This window comes from Vulpes lagopus, chromosome 11 (genome assembly GCF_018345385.1).
Source record: "Vulpes lagopus strain Blue_001 chromosome 11, ASM1834538v1, whole genome shotgun sequence".
Taxonomy (NCBI): Eukaryota; Metazoa; Chordata; class Mammalia; order Carnivora; family Canidae; genus Vulpes; species Vulpes lagopus.
Window position 1 is genome coordinate 25,513,005 of NC_054834.1, and position 21,005 is coordinate 25,534,009.

The 21,005-nt window shown below is 60.8% G+C and overlaps 1 protein-coding gene across 1 annotated transcript in view; it reads right to left on the bottom strand.

Annotated features, from left to right (window-relative positions):
• Positions 1-406: 406 nt before the first annotated feature.
• Positions 407-21,005, bottom strand: part of SUSD4 (sushi domain containing 4) — a 46,531-nt gene continuing 25,932 nt past the window's right edge. Inside the window, exons 3-8 of the mRNA XM_041773505.1 lie at positions 14,060-14,233; positions 11,704-11,892; positions 3,979-4,170; positions 3,292-3,436; positions 1,758-2,134; positions 407-1,116 (exon numbers count right to left, since the gene is read on the bottom strand). Of these exons, the coding sequence (XP_041629439.1) occupies positions 1,088-1,116; positions 1,758-2,134; positions 3,292-3,436; positions 3,979-4,170; positions 11,704-11,892; positions 14,060-14,233 (1,106 nt within the window). The 3' untranslated portion in view covers positions 407-1,087. The remainder of the gene's footprint in view (positions 1,117-1,757; positions 2,135-3,291; positions 3,437-3,978; positions 4,171-11,703; positions 11,893-14,059; positions 14,234-21,005) is intronic.

Consider the following 21,005-nt stretch of genomic DNA (forward strand, 5'->3'; position numbering starts at 1 on the left):
CAGTCCTGGGGCCGGGGGAGCCGGAGGGTGTCTGCACCCCGCAGGCCGTGGCCCCTGAGCCCCTGCATCCACCTCCCGGCTGCTCAGGCCTCGGCCTGCGGGGTGGCCGGGGAGCAGGAGGCGGACTTGTGCAGCTGCTGGGCTCGGGCCAGGGGAGGGGGCGCTGTGGAGACCCCGCGCCAGCAAATCAGACTCTGCAGGCGACTCAGCGTGTATTTGAGGAGATTTCAGGACTCAGGAAACATTCTCATCAATCTGTTCCTCGGGAACAGCCCCCGGGGAGCCCGGGGAGTACACGCGGCCGGAGCCCGTGGCCCTGGAGCGGGAGGGGGGCCATCTGGGCCGGGGGCCGGCCTGTGGACTCTGTGGACGGAACGGAAAGAAAAAGATTCCAGCCTCATACTTTATTTGGAGGAGGAGCACGTTTACAGAAACAATTTCTGTTTTGGAAAATAAACATATGGCTGCATTCTGGGGGTGGGGGGTGTAGCAGGCGACCGGCAGGGCTCGCGAGACAGACGCCGGACACGGTGCCTGTGGCCATCTCCGCCAGGCCGCGTCCGAGCACGGCCAAGCGCCCACGACGTCAGGAGACAGGAGCCCGGTCCGCGCGCCCTTGGGCCCACGACACGGATCCCGACCAGGTTTCGGCAAAGGCAGGCTCAGAGGAACCGCACTTGGGGGCGGTCAGCCCGCGCCCTGCCATTGAGTACCGCGTCCCGGGGACGGGCCTGCGCCCGGGCGCCCAGAGCCGTTCGCACGGAGGCCGCGCCGCAGGGAGCAGACACGGGGCGAATTGGCGAGGGACGTGGGGGCAGCGGGAGGTGCCCTCAGCTCAAGTCCCGGGTGCGAATTCAGCGGAGTTGAGTGGAGCCCCCCCGGGAGCGCCAGGCCCCTCGGCACCCACTGCCCGCGAGGTCGTGGGAACCGCCACCAGCACGTGCCAGCCGCAGAGCCGGGCCAGGAGCGGAGGCGCGTCTCGGTCCCGGGCACGGAGCTGCAGACCCTGCGCCCCTGCTCCATGCCCCTGGGCCTCGCTCGCAGGTGCTCGGTCCCCGGAGGGTGGGGGTCCTCGCAGCTCTGCTGGCTACGGGTCGTCCTCCATCAGCGGGATCTCTGTGGAGGGAGAGATGTTCACCCGCTCAGCTGCAAGGACCGGGCCTCGGCGCTTCGAGGACACGAATACAGTCCGCGTCGCCCGGGAGCGGAAGACGACGTCCGGTTCTGCACGTGCGACAATAATCACGCGGCGGCTCCCCTGCGCCAGGCTCTGCTGGGAAATCTCCCGTCTGGCTCGGGGCAGATGGACCGGGAACACTTAGGCCCGCGCCCTCGGGGTCAAGCCGGACGAAGGCAGAGTCGCGGGCAGGCGGGCAGGTGGAGAGCCCCCCGGCACCACCCTGGTCCCTCTCCGCCGTGAGCCAGAGCCGCCCTTCCTGCGCCAGGCGCACACCTGTTACTCCCCACCTGCCGGCAGCGCCCTGTGTGCCCACGGCGTCTCCAGGGCCGTCTCCTGCAGGTGCACGGGGACCCTGTCTCCGAGCGTGCCCTGAGCCCCCCGAGGGCACCCTGCCTCACCTGGATGCTGCAAAGCCCAGCTTGGTCCTCCGCAGCCCCCCTGCTCTGGCCACCGTGGCGCCTCCTGAAATCTCAGCTCCGGGCTCACCGCAGGGACAGGGCGGCCTCACCCGTGTCCTCGCCCGTGGGGGGAGCGGCGAGAGGTTCAGGCGCGGAAGGGGCGGGGGGCAAATACTCACCGTCTGCGATGTCGATGCCCGGGCTGGTGGACGCCGCCTCTCCCACTGAGCCAGCACCCGTGTCCACGCTGCCGGGGCGTGGGCCCCCGTGGCCCTCGGAAGGCGGGTACGGACTCTGGAGCAGCTCGGAAGGGCCCGAGCCGCTGTCACAGGGTTCGGACGCCCCCGGGCCCATGTCCGTGTCCCCTGAGCCAGGGTATGCGGGGGGGCTCTGGTCGTTCACAGGCAAAGGGCAGCCCCGGCCCACGGCGGCCAGGTACCCGGGGCCCAAGGCCCCCAACCCTCCGCTCACAGCCTCGTCGTAGGACGGAAGCATGACTGGCACCCCGTCCACCACGACGAAGTCTGGGTCGCTGCTGGAGCTCCGGGGAGGTCCCCTGTGCAAAGAGAAGCAGCGCCCACAGGTGAGGGAGCTGGCCACCCCAGGGCGAGGTCCCCAGGGTGAGGTCCCCAGGGCAAGGTCCCCAGGGCCAGGTCCCCAGGGCCCACAGGGGAAGGGGCTCCTCTGGCGGCCGGGGCGCTGAGCATGGTGGCCACGCTCGGCAGGCAGGCGGCGTTCCTCCTCCGTGTTGGGTCCTGCACCCCCAGTGTCCCTGGGAGGATAACGTGGGGTGGGAGCTGGTGCGCTGGAGCCCGGGAGTGTCTGGGGGACGAGGTCGCCCCGGGGAGGACTGGGGGCTCGGTGTTTGCAAGCCCCGCCGTGCCCCCGGGCCCTCCTGCAGCCCCATCACTACCAGGATGGAGCGCAGTGCTGGCCAAGAGGTTGCGACGGGAGGCCGCGCAGCAGGGGGACGGGAGGTTGGCGCTTCCACCTGCCACGACCTGAGGGTGACCTGAGGCCGGGAGGGTGGCGGGGGGAGGGTCCAGGGAAGGGGCTGCCCCGCATGCATGCCTCGCCACGGGCCTCGTCCACTCCCAACACCAGCACCCCGTTTCCGGGGTGGCCGGCCCTGCCGGGCTGACACGGGTCCTTTCCGAAACTCGAGGTGTCACAGGGAGGCCCACGCAGGTCGGAGCCCGAGGACACGCAGCAGCCCCTGAGCCTGCCAGCGCCCGGCCCCCCCACCTGGTTCTCGGGCCAATGAGCAGTCAAGGCCTCGTGCCAGAGGCCCTGCTGCTCCTCCTTTTCCATGAGGACCGCAGGGAGGTCGGAGGCATCAGCACAGGGTGCGCCCGGGGCGGGGGGGGGGGCACAGGTCCTGCCCCTCCCACCCCCTCCCCAGCACCCCTCCTTCCCAGCACGTCCCTGGCAGGTGTGTGAACCTCTGCTGGGTCTCGCACCTTTGGCCTGTCTCCTCGTGCGTTCCCAGAACCTCTCATCCCCCCCGTGGGCCCCACATGTGTGAGGGCAACGGGAACGGGGCCTGAGCCCTCCTGCAGGGGCTCTCTGGTAGGTGAGGAGGAGGCGGCGCCTGTGCAGCGGCGCCCTGAACCCCGCACCCCGTGCCCCCCCACCCACCTGACCCACCTCCATGCCCTCAGCACCTCCACCACCAGCCGCTCGGAGCCCCCCAGGCACCCGCCCACCACACACCTGGTGGGAAAGTGGGTCTTGAACTTGGTCTGGAACATCCTGGCCAGGATGACGAGCAGCAGCACCAGCAGAACGCTGGTCGCCGTGAACGCCACGATCTTCCACGTGGTCAGGAGGGTCTCGTGGGGGCTGGGCCACGTTTGCTCTGCGGGGGGGCGGGGGGGTGAGGCCCCACCTTGGGATGGCCGCGGCCCGGTGCTGGGTGGATCGGGCGAGGAGATGCCCGTCCCGTGCCCCGGGGCCCTGAGAGGCTGGAGCTTCTCGCCATCAGGACCCGCACCCGCTCCGCACGGTGCATGGAAACACACCCGCTTCTCTGGGGGGGACGGGGTCCCCTCCCTGGGGTGCTGTGTCCTGCAGGGCAGGGGAGCGGCCTGGGGTGCTTGGCTGTGCTGAGGAACGGCGTGGGGGTAAGGGGATGAGCACTTGGAGCCCCTCATCCCCAGTGCACCTGCCAGCGGGGGTCCCAGCCCTCGGGCCCAGGCCGCCCCAGGGCCTCCAGGTGCTGTGTCAACACGCAGGTCCCCAAAGACGGTGGCAGGGGGCAGAGGGCTCGGAGGTCACCACTGCCTTGTCAGGGGGCTGCAGGGCGAGTGGGCAGGGCCAGCTGCACCGGACTTGGCGGGTGCAGGTGCAGGTGCGGGGCAGGGGCCCCGCTCTGCGTCCCAGGTCCCCGCCAGGGCTCACCTGACTTGATGCAGTAGACCTGGTAGGAAGGAAACCACTCCCCGTACTGGCAGGTGATGTACTTGTAGTCGCTGGTGAGGCTGTAGCCGGGGTCGCAGTAGAACTCCAGCACGGTCCCGTGGCTGTAGCGCTCGCAAGGCCGCGGGTGGCAGATGAAGTCGCCGTGACTCACCGTGGGGGGCAGCGGACACACTGGGGCAGCAGGGGAGGGAGCGGATGCCTCAGAAGGTCACCTGGGGTCACAGCCCCAGCGGGAAGGTGCACCCATGCCCGGGGCAGCCCCTCCCTCGGTGCACCCGCTGGCCCCAGGCCACTGGGCAGGGAGCTGCTCACGCGGCCGAGGCCTGCTTAACTGCCGCAAGAGCTGCCGTGGGGACAGGCCACCTTGCGAGGCCGGCGCCCCCGGGGTTCAGCCCACGCCTGAGGCACGGGTGCTGCAGGGTGCATGCAGACCCAGAGCCGGTGACGGTAGGAGGAGCCCCCGGCCACGGCCCGGTTTCCCACCCCCAGATGGAAGCTCGGTCTGGGGCGCTTCCCACCTGCGGTTCTGACATTTCAGGGGGAGAAACTTCCTTTTTGGTTTCGTTTCAGGCCGCAGATGGGTCAGCGATGCTCAAAGGTGCCCGAGACTCAGAGCACCACCCGGTCTTACGTCTCCGTCCCGCCTCACCCCTGCCAACCACCCACACGTGCCCTGAATCCGCAGCCCTGGGGCTTGTTTCTGTTTTGTTAGGTCCCACGTTGGAGTGAAGTCACGCGGTATCTGCCGCTGACGACTCACTCAGCACCGCACCCTCGGGGTCCACCCACGCCGTCGCAAATGGCACAACCTCATTCCTAACCCCACAGCGAGCAACATCCTGCGCATTTGCACCACTTCTTCGTCATCCGTTTACCCCCCGGTGCGCCCCCGGGCCGCTCCCGGACCTCGGCTGCTGTGGGTAGCGCTGCCGCCAACACAGGCACCCGTGTCCTTTCGGATCAGTGGTTTCACTTGTTTTGGGTAAATACCCAGTCGCGGGATCACAGGGTCACAGGGTCGCAGGGCACAGCACCCCAGGGAGGGGATCCCGTGTGGGACCTGTCTCCAGCTTCTCGAGGCCCGTCCCCACTTCCCCGCAGCAGCTGCGGTGGCCCGCGTGCCCACCAGCAGGTAAGACATTCCCCGGCTCTGCGTCCTCTCCTCCTGGGGTCTCCTGGCCTTGATTCGAGCCACTGTGACAGGTGCGAGCTGGGATCTCACGGCGCTTCTGGTTTGCGTCTCCCTGATGCTGAGGGATGCTGAGCGCCGTCTCCCAAGCCCGTGGGCGGTCCGGATCAGCAGGCTGATACCGTGATGAGGGTTCGCACGTGACCGAGCTCCAGGGACACTGGCTTGCCACGCCCTTGTCTGGTTTTGGGATCCGGGGAACGCGAGCCTCGTAAGACGAGTTTGGAAGCATCTCCTCCTCTTCACGTTTTTTGGAAGTTTTGAGAACAGGTATTAAATCTTTGGGGGACACCCAGGTGGTTCAGTGGTGGAGCATCTGCCTTCGGCCCAGGGCGTGACCCCAGAGTCCTGGGATCGAGTCCCCCGTCAGGCTCCCTGCATGGAGCCTGCGTCTCCCTCTGCCTGTGTCTCTGCCTCTCTCTCTCTCTCTCTCTCTCGCTCTCTCTCTCTCTCTCTGTATCTATCATGAATAAATAAATAGATAGATACAGAGAGAGAGAGACAGAGAGCACGCATGTACAGAGGGACAGGCAGAGGGAGACACAGGCTCCATGCAGGGAGCCCGATGTGGGACTTGATCCCGGGACTCCAGGATCGCGCCCTGGGCTGAAGGCGGTGCCAAACCGCTGAGCCCCCCGGGCGTCCCAATCTGCCACTTTTTGATGGAACTTTCTGTACGTGTCTGTTAAGTCCATGTGGTATAAGGTGTCATTTGAGGCCGATGTTTCCTTCTTGACTTCCTGTCCTTTTCTTGGTATCTACCCATCGATGCAGGGGGGTAATAAACGGTGTCTCCTTGGGTCTGTTAGTATTTGCTTCTCGCATCTGGGTGCTCCTGTATCGGGTACAAATGTGGCCGTTGTATCTTCTTGCTGGACTGGCACCGTTATCATTACGTACAAAGGAAAGAACCCTTCGTGGTCCGCCCTCGAGTCTTTGGTTTAAAGTCTTTGCCAGAAGCGTTGCTCCCTGGCCCTTCTGCTCACTTCCAAATATTTTTTTTTATTTATTTATTCATGAGAGACAGAGAGAGAGAGAGCGAGGCAGAGACACAGGCAGAGGGAGAAGCAGGCTCCATGCAGGGAGCCCGACGTGGGACTCGATCCCCGGTCTCCAGGATCATGCCCCAGGCCGAAGGTGGCGCTAAACTGTTGAGCCACCCGGGCTGCCCTCTTCTGCTCACTTCCATGGCACGGGATGTCTTTCCATCCCTTCCCTTCCCATCTCTGTCCTTACTTCTGAAGTGAGTCCTCTGTAGGCAGCAGAGACGCGAGCCTCTTGCTTCAACCCACCCAGCCACTCCCTGTCTTTCTGACTGGAGAATTTAGTCCTTTTACACTTAGAGTAATTATCAACAGGCGTCTACTTATTGCCATTTTGTTCCTTGCTTCCTGGCTGCTCCGTAGTTCCTCTGGTCCTTTCGTCCCTTTCTCTCCTCCCTTGTGGTTTGATAACCATCTTCAGTGTTGGGTTTGGATCCCATTCTCATTTTCCTGTGTCTTTACTATACATTCTTGCTTTGCAGTTACCATGAGGTTCACATACATCATCCCATATTGAAAACAGTCTATCCTAAGATCGTAGCAACTTAATTTGTTTTTTTTTTTACTTTATTTTTTTAAAAGATTTATTTATTTATGATAGACATAGAGAGAGAGACACTGAGAGGCAGAGACACAGGAGGAGGGAGAAGCAGCTCCATGCTGGGAGCCAACACAGGACTCGATCCCGGGAATCCAGGATCCCACCCTGGGCCAAAGGCAGGCGCTAAACCGCTGCGCCACCCAGGGATCCCTGTTTTTTTAATTTTTTAATTTTTTATTTTTTAATTAAATTAATTTATTTACTTTTTTTTTACTTTTTTTAAAACTTAATTTGGATGCATTCAAAGACACTACATTTTTACTCCCCCCCAGTTTATCTTCTCTGTCACATTTTACATCTTTTTATGTGCCCCCAAACTAATCAATGTAGTTATAGTTAATTTTGCTAGTTTTGTCTTTTAACTTTAAAAATTAGCTTTATAAGTGACTAAGCTGCTGCCTTGACTGCCCTTTCAAGTGAGGTTTTTTACTTCCATATTTTTTTGTTATTAATTAGTCACATTTCTTTTCAGCTTAAAGATGTCCTGTTACATTTCTTTAAGGCCAGTTTAGTAGCAATGAATTCCTTCAGCTTTTGTCTAGAAAAGTGTTTCTCTCTCCTCTGATTCTTTCTTTTTTTTTTTTTTTAAGATTTTATTTATTTATAAGAGACACAGAGAGAGAGGGGCAGAGACACAGGCAGAGGGAGAAGCAGGCTCCACACAGGGAGCCCGATGTGGGACTTGATCCTGGGACTCCAGGATCATGCCCTGGACCGGAGGCAGGTGCTAAACCGCTGAGCCACCCAAGGATCCCCCTCTCCTCTGATTCTGAATGATGACCTCACGGGGGAGCGTATTCTTGGTTGGCAGTTTTCTCCCCTCAGCACTTCGAATGCGTCCTGCTGCTCCCTCCTGCCTTGCAGAGTTTCTGCTGAGAAATGTGCTGAGAGCCTGTGGGTTTACCTTCCATGTAATAAGTCGTTTCTCTCTTGCTGCTTTAGAGATTCTCTAACTTTTGACATTTTAATTATAATGTGTCTTGGGGTGGATCTCTTTCGATTAATCTAATTTGGCCCTCCCTGGGTTTCCTGGATGTGGATGTCTGTTTCCTTCCCAGATTAAGGAAATTTTTGGCCATTACTTCTGCAAATAATTTTCCTGCCCCCCCTCCCCCGGGACCCCTGGAATGTGAATGTCATTCCACTCAACGTTGTCCCAGAGGTCCCTTATGTTATCTTCATTTGTAAAACCCCTTTTTTTCTCTTTGCTACTCTGTCTGGGTGAGTTCCATTGCTTTGTCTTCCAGCTCCCTGACCTATTCTTCTGTTTCATCCAGCAGTTGAGTCCCCCTGGTGTATTTCTCGCTTCAGTTTTTGCATTCTCGGGCTCTGTGACTTCTGTTTGGTACTTTATTGTTTTCTGTCGCTGTGTTCATTCAGTCTTCTTCTGAGTTAGGTGAGTATCTCTGTGACCACGACTTTGAATTCTTTGCAAGGAGGATTACTTATCCCTGTTATCATTAAGATCTTTTTCTGAGGTTTCGTCTTGCTTTTTCGTTTGAAACACATTTCTCCGTGTCTTCATTTTGCTTGACGCTTTGTGTTTGTTTCTACGCGTTAGGCCCAACAGTTATTTCTCTCATGCTTAAAGGAGTGACATTTGGAGGCAATGAAACTTCTCATTCATCCTGCCCTAGCCCTTGGTTGTCTCTGGAGCCTTTGTGATTGTTTGAACTGCCTGATTTATTGGTGATATGCTCCTGTTGAAGGTGTTCCAAGACCTGTCAGTATTCCAAGAGGGAAGGATCTCATGTAGTACCTTGCTTTAGGCTCACTGGAAGCCAGTCAGCAGCTTTTAAAGTGTGCAAATACATACAGTCCTCTGGGGCCACAATCATAACCCTTGCTGGTCTCTGGACCAGGCGATATGGAGGTGTCCCCTGGATGGCACTGCAGAACTTGGTCCTTTCTAGATTTGAACCCATCTTTTTCCATGATATTTACTGAAAGAAGGACTTCTGGTTAAAGGCTCTAGGCCTCTAACTTCACAGTGGTAGACGAAAGAGTCTTTGAGTGTGGAAGGAGGCATCACAACCAAGGATCCCCAGGTCCAAGTCTGAGCTTCACCCCTCCATCCTCCCAGTGCTCGCTACCTGCCTCAACAATGCAGACCTGTGACCTCTGTGGTTAACCTGCTCCCATGAATGCCTGCCACAAGATTCCCACCACCCTGAGCTACTCCCCAGGCATCTGAGAACCTGACTGTGAGAATGTTCTGGCTACTTTAGGCTCTCGATGGTTCTTCTCCAGGTAGAGAGAGAGCCCTTCTCTGTAGCCTCTATGCCCCGGATCCCTTGTAGCCCCAAGGAGGGCATGCGGTCCCCCTGCAAGTATTGTTGCACAGGTGATTCACATGCTTATCCTTACGCCCCTAGACGTCCTTCCATGTTCCTTTCCTCCAAACCACTGGGCTGCATCCTCACCCTGAGCCACACAGCCTAGGTTAATGGGCCCTAGAGAGCTTCAAAATGCACAGCCATCCGTATGAGTGAGATGTTCAGACTCCTTTCCTCCCAAAGCTCAAGTAGAGATAGAAAACATGCTTCTGTCTGGTCTCTGAGAGAAATAAATAAAACTCCAGCAAACCCCAGGTGGAAATTTTCATTTTACGATTGTGGTATCACCTACGAGAACGGTCCTTCCACCTTCCCAAGGTCATAAACACTCTGTGGCCCTTGGTAAAGGCAGCTGCACACCAACGCAGGTGCCATCTGCAGCGATGCTGGTCTCTAGAGCGTGGGACTTGGCATCCGCTTCTTCCCAGTAGAGTGTAGGCCCTTCGGGGTAATGGATTATGACTGTTACTCTCTTTGTAATTCCCCAGTGTCCAGTCTGGTGCTGCTCTGTGCCTAGCAGCTGTTCAGTCAACACCACCAGCGACATAAACCCAGTCCTCAGCACTGGGAAAATGCCCATATTCGCTGTTAAAGGTTTGGGGGTTGTTTTTATCCTAAAGATTTATTGGATTCCGTGTGTGGGTGTGAAAGAGACAGAGGGGGATGGATGCCTCGCAGGGGTGGGGGGACAGAAGGGAGCACAGACAGGTCAGCGGCACTGGGTGCAAGGCGGAGGCCCACGCGGGCCAGGCTGGAGGCAGACCCCGAGGCGCCACTTCCGGGTATATTCATATGTCCACGTCTATTTCTAAATGATGGAGCAACATTCCGACTCAAGGCTTCATGGTTTCAGGTGCAGTATCACCTCCTCCAACACCACTGCCAGGAGCACATGCTCCAGGACTGTCCACCCTCGGGACAAGTGTGCGGGCGCCGGGACCCAACTACCTTGGGTGAAGCTGCCAGAGCTTCTCCTCCCAAAGCACAGACCCCTTCACGAGGCCGGGCATCCCTTCTGGGCCTGCCGACCTGTGAGCCTGGCCGCTGCCAGCTGACGCCGCCCCAGAGGAGGCTGAGCCCTCAGACTGCCCTGCGGCCCGCCGCAGACGAGAGGCGCCGTGTGGCAGAGGGAGCCCCGAGCCAGAGGTGGGGCGTCGGACAGGCTGCACCGACCCCAGGGCATCACGCTGGCCGGCTCTCCTCGGTGGCGGCAGAGAGGGGCACACCTCGTCTACGATGACGAGTCCCTTCCTGGGTGTTAATTCTTTCAAAACTGGCTGGCTCTCTAACACGCGGCGGGAGTGGGTCCCGCTGCTCCCGCTGGGCTGCAGAGCACGCGGAGCCGCCATCTCGAGCCTGGCTGGCCCATTGTGCAGGGGCCCCACACCGGTGACCCCCTGGCTCTCGGCAGGTCTGGGCTCTCACTGGTGGCTCCACCAGTCTCTGGGGGCCATGTGGGGACAGCTGGGACAATGGTTTACACACACAGGGCACCCAGAGGTTCCGGGTCGTGACCCTGGGGTCTGGGGTGCCTGTGCCCCCGCTGCCGCCCCCCTGCCCGGGCTCTCCCGCTCTCCCGCACAATCTCTCAAACACACAGACTCTTTAAACGCACCCCCGTGGCCTTCCGGGCCTGGGCCGCCTGGGTCACCCAGGGCCACGGCCCCCCGCAGGGATAGGGACGCCACCAGCTCACTGCCTGTGCCTCTGCCCGTTGCCCCGACGCGTGGATCTGTCTTACTGTGTTCACGGCGTCCTCGGAGGCTCCACGAGCAGCTCTGCAAGCTCCAAACGCTGCTCTTCACAAGGTGACCACTTGAAAAACCTTTAACCTGGACCTGACGAGGCCTTAAAGCAGGCATCTCAGACCGACGGAGTCCGACCCATGACACCGACCCTGAGCCCAGCTCCGGCTCCGGGGCAGGAGGCCCCCAGGCCCCGAGGAGCCACTGTGCTCACGGCCCGCTCGGCTCCGCCTGCGCCCTGGGCCGGGGGGTCCCACCCTGGAGGTCAGGGTCCCCAGGGTGGGGCAGGTGACAGGCCGGCCGCGCAGCCGAGTCTGAGCCGTGGACCTGACATGGGGTGACTTCCGAGCACGAGCTAAGGCCTGTGCAGTGTTTAGAGGAGGGAGGCCAGCGACCCGGCTCCAGGCTCATTGCCACAGCCCGGCCGAAACCGCACAGAAAGCGGGAGACGCCCAGACGCAACAACGACACAAGGGCTGAGACTAATGACGCCGTGGTACAATGTTTCCACGTAGTGCGGAGAAAATTGGTTTTTGAGGACGTTTCACTTCTTTTGGCAATAGTTTGCCGCTTAACCTTTGATGCTGGGAACTTTGCTCTTGATCCCCTTGGGGCCGGGTTTCCGGCTGGTCCTTGGTGCTGCCTCTGCCGGGACCCATGGGACCCGTGGGACCAGTGCGCGCAGGCGCTGAGAGCGAAGGCTGCCCCTAACTCTCGGCCTTTCCCTCCCTTTGAAACGCCCACTTCCTCAGGCCCGAGACTCACCCGCCCAGGCCCCAAGGCATGTTACCTTCCAGAGCAAGGCACCGGGGTGGGCTGGATGACCAGAGGAGGCTGTGCAAGCACTCGAGGGACTCGGCCCCCTCCAGCTTGAATCCGGGGAAGCAGTGGTAGGAGATGACCGTCCCCACCGGGAAGGAAGTCTGCAAGTCGGAGACGTTCATGTAGCCGTTGGAAGAGGCCAGGGGTCTCAGGCAGCCTGTGGGGGGAGAGGAGGGACCGTCCCACTGGGTCACCTCTGTGCATCCAGGGCCCAGATGCCCTGGCCCTGTGGTCGCCCTGCTTGGCTCAGCACGCGACACCCCGTCTGCCTCCCATTCCATCACGATGCACGTATTCACTCTCCTGGTTGCAAACCTTGCAAGCTGCATGGAGCCGGGGGGTCGGGAGGGAGGGTGTAGCTAGGATCTAGGATCTAAGATCTTGGACGCGGGAGCCCTGGCCAGGGGCTGCAGCCTCCAGTCACCCTAGAATCACCCCGGGCTCCACACCCGCCTGGGCTCCCTGCCGTCCCTAAAGCCCTGCAGGAGCTGGTGCCCCCGGAGAACCGCGTGTGAGCGACGCAGGCAGAAGGCCCTGCCCCTCCAGGCACGTGGGCGGCGCCGGGGGTCTAAGCACCGAGCGCCCCGTGAGGTGGTCAGTGCTCGGGTGCAGCATCTGCATTGGGGAGGCCCAGGAGCCCCCGCCACCCAGACCACCCACTGGGGGGGTGAACATGGGAGCCACGTGACCACGTCCCATCTCCACAGCCCTAAGTCTAACCTCGGGGCTGAACACTGACCGTGTTCACGGCAAAAGCGAAGTGTCAGGGAGCAGAGGGAGACTGGGAGAGCAGAACCCACAACTAGAAAACACAGGGAGCGCATCGGAGCCCCCGAGCACCGCTCCGCTGAGCGGGACCAAGGTTCTCGGCCCCCCACACAGGGAAGCTGGCTCCCCCTGAATAAAATCATCTGGCCCGCGGTGGACAGCCGCTCCCCAAAACACCAGGTGCTCCGGACAGGAGCCCCGAACAGCGCCAGCCCCCGCCGCTGCCCCAAGGAGTCGGGCTGTTATCCCTTGGGCAGCAAGTCCGACAAGGGAGGATGCTCGTTGGCGGGAGACAGTCCGACCTGAACACCGCAGCGGAAAAGCGTCCCCGTGATTCCTATTTGCACCTCGAGGCAATGGAGAGCCAGCACCTTGGGCTCCGGCCCCGGATCTGCGGGTGCCTTGGGACGAGGTGTCAATCGAAGGCTCGTGGGGTCAGCCGCCAGGTCCTCTGGCCCGTGCTGGGCGGAGTGGGTGGTCAGACCTGGGGACAGGGTGCGGGCCAGGGCAGCAGCCGTGGGGGCAGAGGGCCCGAGGGGGCAGGAGGTGGCTGTGGGCTGCAGGCCCCGGTTGTTCGGTGATGCTCTGAGGTCCGAGTGTGGGGCGCGGTGGGAAGGCCACGGGGACCCGGAGGAGGGCACCGCATCGGGCATCTCAGAATAGAATAGGGACAGAATAACTGGGACAGATGAGCCCACAGAGACCGAGGAGGACGGGCTCGGAGGGAACAGGGGCGTCCCGGGAAGTGCCCCCGAGTCTCATACGCCCTGAAGGGCGGCCTGTCACAGGCCACACACCCGGCACCGATGCTTTCCGCAGAGAGGCGCGCAGGTGGGGGCCCCTGGGCACCCTCTGTCCTCCCCGCCCAGGCCTTGGTTTCGGCAAAGCGGCCACGAGGCCCGAGTCCTCACAGGACGAAGTAACTCACTGCCCACGGCAGGGCCGCACGGCAACCTTCAGCCTTCCCCACGGAGCCCGCTTGTGCCCCGGAAGCCCCCTCCCCTCCGCCGCCCTCCCCTGCCCTCCCCTGCCCTCCGCAGCACTTATGCCCCAGCTGCTGGCTCCTCCATCCGAGCCACGCGTCAAAAAACAAAACCAGAATCAGCGGGAATGCGAGGACCTCTTTCCACACGTAGGCCCTCCGTTGGCCCAGGCAAGTTTTAAAAACGCAAGAGGATGAGTATTCTCGGGGCGGTTTGGATAAAATCTGAAGTTGATCCTTTCCCTGCTCCTCATGCGTTGTAAAAAGGGAAAACGTTATTAGGGAAAGCTCAGCCTCCGTGGGGCCGACCTTAAACGTGTGGCCGAAATAAGTATAAATAAGTATAAACACGCTGTTATTTGCGTAGCGCACACACAGTGCTCGTCACCGTGCCCGCTGCCTGGCTGCCGGACGCCTCCTTCTGAGACCCCATTTGGTTTCCTAGCGTGAAGGAGGCCCCGACGCGCCGAACCCGGGGTTGCGGCTTCTGCAGCCTGATGGGCGTGTGGGGTGGGCCCTGCATCCCCCCCGAGGCCCCAGGGGAGCAAGCTCCAGCTCACGCCCCCGCCCCCACCTTGACAGAGGGGCAGGTTGTCCCACGTCCCATCATCACGACACAAGGAAACCATGTTGTACGGGTCGGGGTAACGGATCCTGAACCCCTCGTGACAGGCGACCGTCAGCGTGTCCCCGCGTCTGTAGGTCTTGTTACGGATCTCCGCATCTTCGATCTGAGGGACACGGCAATCTGCAATTGTGTAAGAGGGACACGTTAGTTTCTAAATTTATTTTTATTATTTTTTTAACGATTTTATTTACTTATTCATGAGAGACACAGAGAGAGAGAGAAGCAGAGACCCAGGCAGAGGGAGAAGCAGGCTCCATCAGGGAGCCTGACGTGGGACTTGAACCTGGGACCCCAGGGTCACACCCTGGACCAAAGGTGGCGCTAAACCGCTGAGCCCCCCGGGGACCCCCTAGCTTTTAAATTTAAACTAGAACCCGGTCGTGGTTCAGAGCCCGGCAGGAAGGCCTCATGGTCAGAGCTGGCCTCAGGCTACCCCGCGTCTGCAGGCCCCACTCACGGCTGCGCTCAGGTCCCAGGACCAGCGGCAGCACCTGCTTCACAGGGACAGAGGAAAGGGGGTTCTGGGGAGACCCGGTGCCCGGATCCAGCCACGAACGGAACTTGACCGCTGGCCCCCACGCTTCACACCCCAAGGCCGAGCTTCGGGCGACTGTGGGACTAGGTGCAGAGGGAGCCCGTGGGGGCCGCCCGCTGCCTCTGCCTCAGGGCGGGAGGAATGTGCTCGTGGAGCAGAGAGGCCCGCGGGGCTGCACCTCCCTTCCCCGAGCCCCCGACTCCAGCATGTGGTTGGGAAAGTCTCGGTGGGAGCCTTGGCCCTGGAGCTCCCCAAACCCTGGCCTGTCGCTCCAAGCCTGAGCAGCAGATGGAAGGTGCCGCGGCCGCCTGTGCTCAAGGATGCACACCCCGTCCCGGGGGCTCGGATGCGGGGCTGCGGCTGGGTTGGCTGGAGCCACAGGGAACCCGACAATGGCTCCAGAAAATGGGTGCCGGCAGCGGGAAGCCTGGGGCCTCCGGGCACATCCTGACATTTTTCAGTAGCGCTGGGTAGGGATTACTTGCAGCAAATAAAAACACGGTTCCCAGGGCACGCGTCTGTAACACCCTGGCTGTACATGGGCCACGTGGCGCGGGGTGACATGGCCAACGTACCGGTTCCCTGGTCGACTTGTCCAGACCCAACCCGGGTCCTGGGGGGTGGGGCGGGTAGTCCGGGGCAGGGGGCAGGTAGTGGACGGAGGGGACAGCCGGACACCGAGCGGGGAGGAGGCGCCTGCCTGGGGAGGTGGCTCCTCCGCACAGCGGCCGCCCACGTGGATGCCCCAAACCCCCGACCAGATGCCCGTGTCCACGGCGGCCACATGACAGCAGGGGCCCAGGCCACCGCGCCTCCCTCCACGGGGACCGGAACATACCAACGGGCAGTTGGAGCTCCAGCCTTGAGGCCAGCAGGGCTATGCCCGGGAAAAGGACAGGACCCAACTCCGTGGAACAAGCAGGCTGGCCCGGAGCCGGGCTCGGACTGTCGCCACTGTGTCTGGCACCTGAGCCCCGACGGCGGAGCCGAGGAGCAGGGCCCCCCCGGGGCGCCCCGGGACGTGACTGCAGCCTTACTATATGGCAACAGGGAAGCCAGGACTTTCAGTGCCCAAATGAACACGTGACCTTCGTCCACTCTGAAGTCTCACACAGACATAACACAAATCTAGGCTCACGTGCGTCCGGCCAGCAGCAAGGATTTTTAAATTCTTTCCGGCCAATGCAGAAACGCCGTCGCCGAGGACTACGAACAGAGGTGCCGGTGTCCGACTGTGTGGGGAGCACGGCCAGAGGTGACACTGCACATAGACGGGCACACACGGGCACTGGGGGCTGCGCCTGAGGGACCACACGCCCCCCTCTAGGGATCCCCCCCATCGCTGCTCCTGAGTCCTGCTTTTTAACAGGGGATTTAGTATAATTAGTGACAGAGGGGATGTTAGGGCACAAGCACACGTCTATACCGAAGAACAAGCTAACTGATCACACTAGTCAGCCCGGAGCAGGGTCCCAGGAATAGAGCAGAGACGGTTTTAAAACCATGTGCCACGTACCCACCAGGTTTACTTTGCTTTTCAAGAGTCAGTTATATGTGAAAACGAATCTGATTTCCTGGAAGTGCCAACTTCCGCCATCAATTCTCCCTAAAACGTGTTTCCAGGAGCATGAGCACGTATTACACACTCGTGGCTCAGCACTCATGTCTACACGGTCAGGGCCCTGGAAGCCTTGCTGTGAAGAATTCTGCAGCATTCGGTTTCCACCCACATCTACAAAGCTCGTTATCCCCCATCTGCCTGTCTGTCCCTCTGCCCCTGAGCTGCTGTGAGCACACAGCTTACGTATGAGACGTGCTGGGCACTGGGCACGGTCAGGAATCACACCCTTGCCACGCTGCGTGGAGGGCCACCCACAGTCAGCAGGTGTGTGAGCTGACGGTCACACGGCACGAGGGCTGCTCTGGGAGCAGGTGCACGGCCACCAGACTGACCGAGGGGATGTGGGCCTGAGGAGATGGCATCGATTATGCTGAGCCCAATGGCGAGGCCTCCTGTAGATCTGGGAGGAGGCACAGAGGGAGAGGGAGAGGGGAGAGGGAAAGGGGAGAGGGAGAGGGGAGAAGGGAGAAGGGAGGGGGAGAGGGAGAATGAGAGGGCAGAGGAGAGGGGGAGAGGGAGAGGGAGGGGGAGAGGGGAGAGGGGAGAAGGGAGACAGGAGAGGGCAGAGGGGAGAGGGTGAGGGCAGAGGGAGAGGGGAGGGGGAGAGGGGAGAGGGGAGACAGAGAGTGCGACAGGTGGTATAAAGGCCAGGGCACAGTGAGTGTCCAAGATACAGTGAGCATGGAGGCAGGGGGACGGACACGCACGCGGCCAGATCACACTGGGCCCTGTAGACCCGGGTGGGGGATTTGGGCCCGACTCCCATGCGATGCAGCATGAGCAGCTTTTTACGCAGGGGATGCGACATGACTGGCTTATGTCCGGGAGGAGTTTGTGTTTTGTTATTTTAAGTACTTCTTTTTATATTTAGTCCGTGGAGAGGAATTCCTTGTGGGTTCTCAGCTGTTCACTCGGAAGCACTAAGACATCTTTTAAGCAAAACATTCACAAAAATCGATCAGCCTTGGGCTACAAACATTGAATCACAGAGCACATTTTCTGGCCGCAGGGAAATTCAGATGCGAATGAGTAACAAAAAATACCCCCCATGTGTGGAAACTAATCCCTTCGTATGTAACCTGTGCGTCTAAGAGGCGACAGTGATAAATATATATATTGTGAACGGAGAAGAGTGAAAATGCTGCAGCTCGGATCGTCCCTTGAACTACAGATTCAGGTGTTAGAAGAAAAGTAGCTGAGAATCCAGCGGTTGGTTGGGTCAAGTTTGCTAATAAGGTTGCTTGGAGTTTCTCTGCATCCGGGTTGGTTTTTCCTGACTGAAACCCCAGGAGAGCAGTGTTTCCAGCGCCCGCTGTGACTGTGGACTTGTCCTTAAAGTTCTGCTAATTCTTCCTTTTCACACGTCCTGGTGTGTCATTAGATACACGTGAATACTGAGGCTTCTTCCAGAAACGTTAGACGAAGGACAGTTAATGAAACTCAATGAGAGTACCAGAAAGAAAATAATAAATAAAAGAGGAAGCATTAATGAAAACAAGGAAACGTAGGTCAGAGACGATAACAAACCCAGAAGCTTGTTCTTTAAAATCATTAAAATGGATTCCCCGGCAGGTGAAAGTGACCGCGGAACGAAGGTGGATGCCACATGGGCCATGAGTGTGAGGGACGCTGCTACAAATCCTGTATTAACAAAATACGATGTTACAACAAACTCCAGGCCAAAAACTCACAAATGAAAAATCAAACAAACAAACAAACAAAAAAAACACTGTACAATTTACCAAAACTGACACAAGAAGAAGCAGAAAGCAGTTACAATCCTACAAATATTAAATGAGTCGAATTCAAAACGAAAACATTCTTGCCAAGAAAACTCCAGGCCTAGTGGCTTCCCCATGAACGCCACCAAACATTTAAGGAGGAAATCACTCCCGTCGCACACGGACACTCGGGGTTGCTTGGTGAGCGCAGTGTGACCGACTGTGAAACAAAGACTGACCCAATCCGTCCCATCAACATAGGCACGTGTGTATGAATATTGGCAGATACAATCCAGCAACACATTAAAAAAGAAAAAACACGTCACGAGTAAGTTGGGCTTATTGGATGGTGATTGACTCAACATTGACAGCCAACCCCTGTCACTACAGGGACAGAATAGAGGGGAAACACAGAATTGTCTTGATAAGTGAAAAAGCATTTGATAAGTTTCAACATGCATTCAGGATACATTTTTAAAGATTTTATTTATTCATCCATGAGATGCCTAGAGAGAGGCAGGGACACAGGCAGAGGGAGAGGCAGGCTCCGTGCAGGGAGCCCGATGTGGGACTCGATCCCGGGACCCCGGGGTCACGCCCTGGGCTGAAAGCAGACGCTCAACCACCGAGCCACCCAGACGTCCCACATTCATGATATTTTTTTAAAAACCCTCTTGGCTGATCATCAGGGAGCCACAGGTCAAAACCACAATGAGGCACCTGTCAGGAGGGCGAAAATAAACAAGTGAGGAGCCGCGATGTTGTCGAGGACGTGAAGGGGCACCAAGCCTCTCAGCATGGGGGGATGCAGGCGGGTGCAGCCACCCTGCACGCAGCGGAGGGTCCTCAGGAAGTTACAATCGGGCTGCCCTGAGACCTGGCTGTGTGTTCCCCACGTGCGTCCCTGCTGCTCCTGGCGCAGAAAGAGCTGCCAGGCCAGTCGCAGGGGCCACGCTGACCACAGGCCCTGGGCGCAGCTCCTCCTCGGGGGGCACACAGAGCCCTGGCCCTGGCCCTTGGCAGCTGGGCCCCTGCAGGGAAGCCTCCCAGAGGTTTGGAGCCATCCTGGAACCTGCCCTGGACGCCCCGGCGTGGACGCAGCTTCACCCATGTCCGTTGATCTGTCTCCTGTGCAACCACCTGGAACCGACTTGGAAGGAGGGCCCGCATGACCACCTACGTCCTCGGAGCTGCTCGGGGACACACGGTCGCATCCTGACCAACGTGCAGATGAATGTCCCTGCAGCAGCCAGACCCGGTGCAAACACCTGCATTGTCCGTGGCCGCAGCCTCCAGGAGAGAAGCCCCCAGAGGAAAAGCAGAGGCTGTGGTTTTGTGCCCGGGGCTTGGGGCGCCTGGGTCCACGCGAAGCATCAGCTCCCGGGCTGGAGGCGTCCGACCCGGGACTGTCCAAAACCCCTCCCCACATCAGGATCCCGAGGAGGAGGGGTCGGGGCAGGAGGCTGTAGCCCAGCGCCCTCTGCACCCGGGGACCACGGACAGCAAACACAACCCTCGAGGCGCACCACGGCCCGGCCATGCCACGAATGGGCGCGAAATGAAACGTCTCCCTTAATGTCGGTGATACGCCGGGTTTGGCAACACGCAGGTGATTCTCACTCCCACGCCCCCCCAGTACTGTCTCCATATGAGTGGATTTGTGTGAATCCTATTCTGGTCTCATTCAGACGTTTATTTTTAAAACACGCTAGTTCCTTCCCCGTGCAGGTGGCCGCCTGAATCGCCACGCTGACCCTGCCCGTCTGGGGGGGGGGGGACACCCTGCCTCCGTGTCCTGGTTGACGCGCATCCGCTGCATCCATGTAGGCCAGTCTCGGACGACGGCGGGAGAGGGCGTGCTTGTTGCGCGGCGGCCCGCGGGCGGCACCCACCGCGCCCCGGGCGCTGCACCTGCCGCAGACCCCGCGCGTCCCTGGCTCCCAGACCAGCCTCCAGCCTCGTAGCTGCCCAGGCCGGGCGGGCTCTGGAGTCGCCCAGTGGCGTGGGGGTCCCTGCCCGTCCAGGACGCACGGCGCGGGGGGCGCGGAGCTCGTGCACCGCTGGTGTCCACTGAGTCCACACCCGCCTCGCATCGTGCGTCTGGAGTAGAGTCGTGGGTAGCGGGGCGGGCCCGGGGCACCTGTGCGGGCACCTGTGCGGGCGCGAGGGAGGCCCTGGGTGTCCGCGCGGGCAGGCCTGGCTGCCGCCTGGAAGCCCGGGAGGAGTCCAGGAGGCGGGGGCGGCCGGTGGCCAGCCTGGGCCCGCGACACCGGCATGGGGCGGGGTCCCCGAATGTTCTGGGCGCAAGGAGCACACACGGAGTCGGAGGACGGGGTCCCCACGTTTGTGGGCGACCAATGGGGTGACCCCGACCTAGGGCGCGGGCCTGACGGTGCATGCGCTGTGCACCCCGTGTCCCTGGGGCCCGGCGGGTCGAGGGCGCACAGGAGCTTGAGGACCAGGCCCTTCACCCCCGCGGTGACCCCTGGCCCCGCCCCGGCCCCCCCAGGCCCTGCCCCACCTGCCCTGGTCCCGCCCCCGGTCCCGCCCCCACCTGCCCTGGTCCCGCCCCTGGTCCCGCCCTCGCCGCCCTGGGCCCTGCCCCTGCCGCCCCGGACACCGCCCCCACCGCCCCGGGCCCCGCCCCCGGGCCCCGCCCCATCCCCGCCCACCCCTGCCGTCCGGGCCCCGCCCCTGCTGCCCCAGCACCCCACCCCCACCCCCGCCCCCACCGCCCAGGCCCCGCCCCCTCCGTCCCAGGCCCCGCCCCCCGCCGCCGCGGGGGGGGGGGGGGGGCCCTCCTGTCCCCCATCTGTGTCCGCCTTCAGGCCGTCAGTCCCTCCGTCCTGCTGTTTCGAGGCCTGCACCCCCGCGTGTCTGCCCCTCGCCCTCCCCCTGCTCCTGGCTCTGAGACGACGCGACCGCGAGGCGGAGACGGGGCCGGAGCTCAGGGCTCGGGGCTCGGGCGCCCGCCTGCCCCTCTCGCCCCGGTCCGCCGGGGTCAGGCGCTCGATG